General features: G+C 45.3%; 1 protein-coding gene across 1 annotated transcript; it reads left to right on the plus strand.

Moving 5' to 3' along the window:
- Positions 1–952: 952 nt before the first annotated feature.
- LOC114911282 (receptor-type tyrosine-protein phosphatase C-like) lies at positions 953–5,622 on the plus strand. The gene is made up of 11 exons (XM_029254846.1): positions 953–1,160; positions 1,272–1,429; positions 2,030–2,165; positions 2,620–2,769; positions 3,088–3,178; positions 3,281–3,411; positions 3,526–3,660; positions 3,913–4,035; positions 4,172–4,338; positions 4,764–4,899; positions 5,260–5,622. Exons 1-11 carry the CDS (start codon positions 1,062–1,064, stop codon positions 5,620–5,622), a joined length of 1,689 nt encoding a protein of 562 aa, XP_029110679.1. The 5' UTR covers positions 953–1,061.
- The last annotated feature ends 3,679 nt before the right edge of the window (positions 5,623–9,301 follow it).

Below are 9,301 nucleotides of genomic sequence, written 5' to 3' on the forward strand. Positions count from 1 at the left end.
GCTCTGATGAAATGAGTGTCTAAATAAGGGACATGCGATGACTGTAATCCCATTCCCCAAAACATCCTAGGGCTAAGAATGAGACAGTGGTTGACTTCTGGAGAATGGTGTGGGAGCAGCAGTCATCTGTAATCGTCATGGTTACCCGCTGTGAAGAAGGAACCGGGTAAACACATGAGGCTTTGTTATACTTCATTTGATTAAATTAATTTGAAGTATTTTCACAGTGCTGTACAACATGCTGCTCAGATAGTTTAACTCCTGTTTCTGGTTGTTATTCAGTGATGCTTGAAACTATGTGAACCCTGTAGGGATGGTCATTATCTTACATAAAATAACTAAAATAAATGTTAAAGTCAAAATCTAAATCTACAAATGAATAAATGATTACATTGTACACCACCTGATTCTACTTAGGGGGTGCGGTAGCGCAGTGGGTTGGACCACAGTCCTGCTGTCCGTGGGTCTGGGGTTTGAGTCCCGCTTGGGGTACCTTGCGACGGACTGGCGTCCCGTCCTGGTGTGTCCCCTCCCCCTCCGGCCTTACCCCTGTGTTGCCGGGTTAGGCTCCGGTTTGCCACAACCCTGCTTGGGACAAGCGGCTCTGAAGTGGTGTGTGTGTGTGTGTGTGATTCTACTTACCTACTTGGTTCAATCAATACAACTTGTGGTTCACGTATTTTCGTACCTGCAGTACTTCCGTTCTTCTACTACACAACGGATTTCTTCTAAAACAACATACGGAATTGGTCATTACAAACATATTTTGTCAGATGACACAAGAAACACTAGTTATGAATAAATAAGCATTCCATGGTAAAACAAGGGAGCTACAGCTGAGCACGTTACTTGCACATTTTGCTGACCATCACCCCGCTGTGTTGCCGCTCATTGATATATGTAGGGATGTTTAAAAGCAGTTCTCCTGATTTTCAATCAGTGTGAAATCTTACGCTGATAATGAGTATCCCACTGCATCTTTAATGAGGTTGAGAAGACAACAATGTAATTACACCTTTTTGTTTACTTTTTAGAACAAATGTGCTCAGTACTGGCCTTCCATGGACAGAGAGACAGAGATTTTTGAAGACTTTGTGGTGAAAATCAGCACAGAAGACCATTTCCCGGATTACGTCATTCGACACCTCACCATTACCAACGTAAGCGTTTGCGCGTTCTTAATTAACATTAGTATTAATGAATTGCAGTGGACAGTGGCATCGCATGTGGAGCATCAGTGAACAAATGTTCCCACACTGCTACGCTTGTAGAAGCGGGAGAAGAGCTTGGAGAGAGAAGTGACCCACATCCAGTTCACCAGCTGGCCTGACCACGGGGTTCCTGGCGAGCCGCACCTTCTCCTCAAGCTGAGACGTCGTGTCAACGCTTTCAAAAACCTCTTTAGCGGGCCGATAGTAGTCCACTGCAGGTCAGAATTGAACCACTCAGTTGTGGTCCTGAAGGTTTTCATTCCAGTCATACCCAGCAGCGTGCACACACACACACACACACACACTGTCTGAAATCACTCATCCCAAGCGGGGTCACAGCGAACCAGAGCCCAAGCCGGCAACACAAGGCGTAAGGCTGGAGGGGGAGGGGACACACCCAGGACGGGACACCAGTCCATCGCAAGGCACCTCAAGCAGGGCTCAAACTCCAGACCTGCCAGAGAGCGGGACAAAACACGCCGCACCACCGCACCACCACGCCCCCATCTCCCAGCAGCACCTGAGTCAATAAATTAGATTACTGTCTTCATTCATGTGGAGAGCTGTGTTTTTCTTAAACTAGAGCTTGTTCAGCTGTTTTTCTGACCTAAAGAGCTTCATCATAACAAATCACTAGGCATTTGAACAGTTGTAATGATACGTATGTTAACAATTGGTGAAGAAATTCAAAAAAACTGAAGCACAAAATAATATAAAATTATTTTTGCACATCCTCAATGAACTCTTTCTCACACTGGCGTGATCTGTTTACTGGACATCAAACCAGCCTCATGTTCTTCCGTATGATTTCTGTTTAGCGCCGGAGTGGGACGCACGGGTACCTATATCGGAATCGACGCCATGATGGAGGGTCTGGAGGCAGAGGGAAGGATGGATATTTACGGATATGTGGTCAAACTTCGTCGCCAGCGATGCCTCATGGTGCAAGTAGAGGTAATGGGTTGGTTGTCATGGTGAAAAAAGAAACATTCCAACACAAGGAAAAGAACACCTTTGCACACCTCAACAGGGTATTATACCTTGAATACAGTGATGAATCACGGAACTGTTGACTTCTACCATTGCAGGTTACACACACAGAGGAATTTAGAAGCATCTTAAAAAACAAATTCACCTTGCGTTTGATTTCTGATCCTGGCAAATGTTCATACAGGGATTACACGTTAAATTAGGTTCAGTTCGAAAATAAGTTCAGTTGAATTCAGTTTAATTTAAATCAGTTCAGTTTAGTTCAATGTCTTACTTTTGCATAGAACCCTTCCTAACATGTTTCCACAAAGTGCTGAACAAATAATACAAATAGCACAGTGTCCTGTAGCATAAGCACTAAATGCAATATCAACGTAAGAGCGGTGAAACACATTTAACGGGAAGTGTGTTTGCGCAGGCCCAGTACATCCTCATCCACCAGGCTCTGATAGAGTACACCCAGTTTGGGGAGACGGAGATCCACCTGTCAGAGCTGCACTCCACCCTCAACACCTTGAAGCAGAAGGATCTAGGCTCTGAGACGACCCTTCTGGAGATGGAGTTCCAGGTGCGTGAGCTGGGCAGTGGAGCGCGCAATGCCTCGCCAGATAACATAGAATAAAAGTGTGGTTGTGAATACACTAGAACTGCGGTTCACAGAAAGATCTATTTGTTCTATTTGATCTATCACAAAAAATATGTGATACTGGACCTCTGAATACTGCTTTGCATTTCAGAGTTATGAAATTCTAGTTTTTACTGGTTACAGTAAAGTGTTACTACAGTGATGCAGTACCAAGTTATGAATATATAATATTTGTTTTACTTGTATTAGAATATCAGATTTCAATTTGTGTCTTTCCTTCCCCATCATTGTGTCATTCAGAGACTACCAAAGTACAAAAATTGGAGGACTTGCAACACAGCAACAAGCGAGGAGAACAAGAAGAAAAACCGTTATTCCAGACTTGTCCCATGTGAGTATGGCTCTTGGACTCCTGCAGTAAAGATGCATGAGAATCATGGTCTGCCATAATGATGGCATGAACATAAAGCTAACAGAATATTTTTTTTTACAGTTGACTACAACAGAGTTCTCGTGAAACTCGAGGATGAGGCTAGCCGTGAGAGTGACCAGGAGGATGAGGATTATTCAACAGACGAAGATGATGAAGACTTCACCAAATACATCAACGCCTCATACATAGACGTAAGACTGCTGAGAAAAGCATTGGTTGGATAACCCGAGAAGCATCTTATTGCGCTATTTATTGCTGTCAGTGTTATTGACAATAAAGAATAAACACTTCTGTCTTTCTATTAGGGTTACTGGGGTCCCAGATGTCTAATTGCTGCTCAGGGACCTCTTCCAGACACCAGAGCAGACTTCTGGCAAATGATATTCCAGAAGAAGGCCAAAGCACTTGTCATGCTTACAGACTGCATGGAAAATGGCAAGGTGATTCCTAAAAATGAATTAATACATTAATGAATAGCATTTCGGCTTGCGACGGACTGGCATCACATCCAGCGGAAACTCTATCTCAAAGCATTTGCTTTTTGGAATAGGCTCCAGACCAATGTGAGCCTGAATTGGACAAGCTGTTATTGATGATGGATGGATGGATGGATGGATGTTTTTCTTTTTTTTTTAAAGGATCCATCTTACCATTTATCATCATTAAATTCTGTTATCTGTTGTGACTTGCAGGAGTTCTGCTCACCATATTGGGGCGATGAGAAAATGGTCTTCGAGGACATTGAGGTGGAAATGAAAGACAGCAACAGCTGCCCTGCATATGAAACCCGGTGCATCGAAATACGACACACGAAGGTACTCTTGGCTTTCTCCCTCTCTCTACTAAGCTAAATGTGATGCTGCCTGGTGTATCTGGAACCTGTGGGCTCTTTGGCGCCTTGGAAAGAGTTGGGACCTGCTGGCTGACTGTCACCTGCTGTGTCGCCTACAGAGGAAAGAGAGCCGCAAAGTGTATCAGTATCATTTCCCGAGGTGGACTGAGCAGCACCTTCCGGAGACCCCCGGAGACCTGGTGGACATGATAAAGAGCATGAAGCAGAAGTTTGAGTATGACAAAATGAGGCCCGAGAGGAACATGCCAGTCGTGGTTCACTGCAAGTATGTAACTTTGCCACCGCTGTAGCGAGTGAAACTTTTCTCTTTTTAACTAGTAATTTGCTGGCACCTTTATATATTGAGACTTAAACACACACACACACACAGATTAGACATCTAGTTCACCTGAAACACATGTCTTTTGCAAGAATCCCATGCAACCTCCACATAGACTGAACTGGATTCAAACCCACAGCCGAGCCGGTGCGGGGTACCAGTGCTACCCAGTGCTACCTGCCGCGCCACCATCTGAACATGTGGAAAATGCAGAAGCGCTCGAGAAAAGCACATTTAGACTGATTTGTATCAGAATGTTTCTGGTTTGTTGCGCCCTTCACACCACCTGTGCGGTGCTTGAGTAACAGTTTAGCCTGTTCAGGACCACCCAGCGGAGTCTGATACAGCTCCTGATCTCGCTGGTTTTCTAGTGATGGATCAACACGGACCGGTCTCTTCTGCGCACTCTGGAACGTTCTGGAGAGTGCTGACACGGAGAAGCTGATGGACATCTTCCAGGTGGTCAAGGCTCTGCGTAAGGAGAGGCCGGGGATGATGCTCAGCTTTGTAAGTGCGCTCCTTTGCTGCTACAAAGCGTGACATTACGTTTACCGTCACTGTGACAACAAGAATAAAATAAGAAACACACATCTGACTTGGTGTACCCTGCCACACTCCCTGGGCTTCCAGGACAGACGCTGGACAAGTAATGATCAAAGATGGATGGAAGCGATATAATGTACATTCTGTAAAACGTTTCCAGCGTACTCTGTTTCAAAGTGTAAAAGTGATGTGTTTATTCTGGTTCCTTTATTTGAATATTTCTTGAATAAATAATGGCAAACATTTTCGTGAAACCAAGACAACTGCACGCTGCTACGCCGTTTGCAATCTGTACGTAAAATGCCCCTTTTCCCTCCCCCTCAGGAGCAGTACCAGTTCCTGTACAACGCGGTGGAGCAAACGTACCCCACCCAGAACGGCGAGGTGAAGCAGAACCACGCCGCAGGAGCTGCGCATGTGGTAGACGAGACCGAGGAGGCCAAGAAGGGCCAACCGGAGGAGAGCGCTGCCGGAGGCATCCAGGAGGGGGACACTAACCCAAAGGCCTCCGAGCAAGCGGAACAGGGCGTTCCCTCAGCCGGTGCCCGAACGGAGGGAGGCGGCAAGGCCGAGTCCCAGGCGGGGGAGGGGGCGGTCGCAGAGCCCACCACGACCTCCGAGGACACCAAGACGTCTCCGGAAGCGGAAGGGGTCGCCAACGGTCCCGATGTAATTGTGGAGCTATAAGAAAAGCTTTGTATAATCATGCTTATTATATTACCTTTTGTTTTATTGTTTGGAAAGTTCTATAAACAATGTATGCGGGCAAATATTCCTTAAGTACCTGGTTTTTTTTTTTTTTTTTTTTTTTTTAAATCTCGGGTTATCAGCTGGTTTTAAACAACGTGAATGTAATGTAAATTCCATACAGTTGCAGAATGCAGTAGTTTTCAAAAATTGTTTTATACTTATTCAGAAGAAATAAATTATGAAGAGGAATTTTGGTAAGTCGGTCAGCGTCTGTATAATTGTAATGTAGGAAGGAAAAGTTAGAAATATTGCTAAACAGCACTACCATGCTACAATCAAACTTGTTTCTGTTCTTTACGTAACTGCTTAAGACATGTTCAGTTCTGTTCAACCATATGAAATCGTATTTTGGCACTCTGAGGCAAAAATAATCAATAAAATTTCATTTTATAGAAACGTCTCCTTGTTGTGCACGTGCACTTTTATTTACTTCCTATACGCTGTGCAACACACACTGACAGCTGTGCAGCTGCACTACGGTATTCTGTAAAATTTCTGACTGTTGAAAGCATTCGTGCGAGCATATACATCTTATATGTCCTTATCCTACTGCACGAACTGTTCGACAAGCCCTGAACTTCAGTGTAACGCTGATTCCCCTTCTTTAGTTTGCCTCCATATGAGAATATAAGAAAAAAATAACAAACACCAACGATATTTATGCATTTATTGTAAGTAGGAGAAAAAATCACAGACAGGCTCAACAGAAAGAGCCTATATGTTTATTACCTTGAATTACATCAGGAATGACATGAAGCTGACAAATCTGATGCTCAGCGGTGTAACTACTGTAAATTTACGCGCGAGATGAAACGGCGGGGTGGGTCCCTCCAGGTGCAAGGTCGGCCCGGCAGGTGGCGCGAGGGGAGCTGCCCTGCGACCCACTTTGCCCAGGAACCCGTGGGCGAGGGCCCCGTCGACGTTCAAGGCCGAGGCGGCTCTTCAGACGCACGTCTGCGCTTTATCTGATGGAGTCGCTTAGGATGTGTGCGACCTGCGAGAAAGCGCCCCCGGCCCGCTCCCCTCGGCTCCGACAGCTTCCTGCACACCTGGTGTCGGGTCACAGCCGCAAACAGGCACAGAACACGCATGTCCGCCCGTAGCCTCCTCCGGCATCCAGGTAACATAAGATCTGGGTTAACGTAGGCGAAGCATAAAATAATCCTTTATGTCAAAAGAAAACCTTTTGATTTTATATGCTTCGCTCACAGACTAAATGCAATACACTATGTGAAATCCATTTCCCATAAAAATAAGGCACATCTATATCTAATGATAACAGCAATATTTAAATTCCACACCATTTTGTCTGTCTATTAATTTCTAGTTAAGTTCTTACAAAAGAGATTTGCAGAAGGAATTCGTCTGGGTGACATTTCCAGAAAAAAAACACATTTTAGAAATTACAAATACATTCTAGAACTGGCACTTATGATATCGTTACCTAAAATAATCTGTGGCCATACCTGGATTTAACATTCTTAATTATGCATTGTGAAAGAAGCTGAAAGTTTGAATTTCTATGAGCGAAAAGAAATTGCTCACCATCAGCTGTTGGGGCTCCGTGTCCTCCGACACACACACGCGCGCACACACACACACGCACACACGTATGCCACTAGATGTCAATGTAACACAAGAGAAGGAATGGCTGAGCGCTGTTTCCTCCATTTGCTGAATTTGCATTTCTTTCAAACATGCGCTATCTTGCTGACATCTTTGGAAAGTGACTGAGAATACTGCGACAAACCTGGCATTATTTAAAGTTTAAATAATGCCAGTTTTGTCACAGCTCTTTAGTGAAGGTTTCCAGATTCGCAGCAATCTGGCAGTACGGTGACACAGCGCCTGGGTGGTGCGAGAGGACGTGGGCTCGATCCCCGCTCACTCTGTGTGGTTTGCGTGTTCTCTCCGTGTCAGCGTGGGTTTTCTCCGGGTGCTCTGGTTTCCTCCCACAGTGCAAAGACATGCCGTTCAGGTTCCCCCATAGTGAGTCACTGCTGACAGAGAGACAGAGAGTGTGTGTCCACTGATGTATGGATGAGTGACCCGCTGTAAGTAGTGTATCTAGCAGTGTAAGTCACCACGGTGAGTAAGGCGTGTGGGCTGATAAAACTACAGAGTTCTTTGGAAGTCGCGTTGGAGAAAAGCATATCTTAAGTAAATGAATGTAAATGTAATCCTGTTTCTTTCCTGGTGGGAAAATCAGTTTGTCCTGCGCTGAGAAAAACGATCTCTGAAACGCTCGGCAGTGCGTTAAACATCTTCGCGGCGCCGTCCTTCGGTACACGGCAGCTGCGCTGTTTTCACCTTTCATGCGGCTGCTCCTGCTTTTGCACATGTGGGTCAGCGAGAGCTGGCAGGAGCGCGTTACGACACGTGAACGTTATGAAAACGTCAGCGGTATCACAGATGCAGTCGGACAGGAAGCGCCTCCTTTAACCTTTCCGCTCAGGCCGTGGTATTTATTAGGAGTTTGCATTTATGACAGATGTGTCCCAAAACAAGGGGGGTGCGGTGGCGCAGTGGGTTGGACCGCAGTCCTGCTCTCCGGTGGGTCTGGGGTTCAAGTCCCACTTGGGGTGCCTTGCGGCGGACTGGCGTCCTGTCCTGGGTGTGTCCCCTTCCCCCTCCGGCCTTACGCCTTGTGTTGCCGGGTAGGCTCCGGTTCCCCGTGTGTGTGTGTGTGTGTGTGTGTGTGTGTGTGTGTCCCAAAACATTTTACTGCTTATAAGCTATAGCTTTAGTTTTAACCTCCGAGTGTGTATAAGCCAAAAGATTGTGAGACTTCAATTGCGCACATAAAACGTACCGCTAAATTTGAGGCACCTTCTCCTAGACAGGGAATTCGCAGCGGGTGCTATTCAAATCCCAGCAGATAATATCAGTGCCTGCCAATCATTCTTAGGCCTACATGACGGAGCAGATTGCGCTGAACTAAGGACGCGTAAGAGTGGTAAAAAAAAAAGTCGCTGGCTGACGCAACGAAGCAGTTGTGCTCTCATTAAGGATTCGAGTCGTTCTTAATTTGGACATTATTATTTATTTATTCATTCAGCTGACACTTTTCTCCAAAGCAATTTGCAGTGTTAGGTTTGCATACTAATCTGCTCACAATTATATACCTATTCCCGCAGCGGGGTAATTTTTACTGTATTTGCTGAAGGGTAGCATAGCACGAAGGGGGATGCAAACCTGGTACCCGTCAGCTGCAAGGCAACAGCTCTAGAAAACGCCATCCTGCTGTTCCTGATAGCATTGAACAGCTTTGTTTTCATTGAGCCCTCAATAAACAAACATAAGAAAGTCATAACCCTGAACTGCGTTAACACTGCTGCTATTATACGCTCCTTCCTCTTTCGGCTGATTCCTGTAAATACAGGAAATGTTTTCCAAAAAACATGTATAAAGTAGTTCAGCCAACAATGACTGCTTAAGAGCGTGAACTTCAGCTTTATCCGATGAATTAATTACCATTTTTCATGACTGTAATGCGGGCCTACGACTGCTGAAACCCTCACTTGGTAGCACTTACACATTGAACAGGGCCTGATTATATATTATATTCACGGAAGCCTGGAGACAGACGGTATTTCATGAGCTTTGTCTTGAGAGC

The sequence above is a fragment of the Scleropages formosus genome, chromosome 9 (assembly GCF_900964775.1).
Source record: "Scleropages formosus chromosome 9, fSclFor1.1, whole genome shotgun sequence".
In the NCBI taxonomy this organism is placed as follows: Eukaryota; Metazoa; Chordata; class Actinopteri; order Osteoglossiformes; family Osteoglossidae; genus Scleropages; species Scleropages formosus.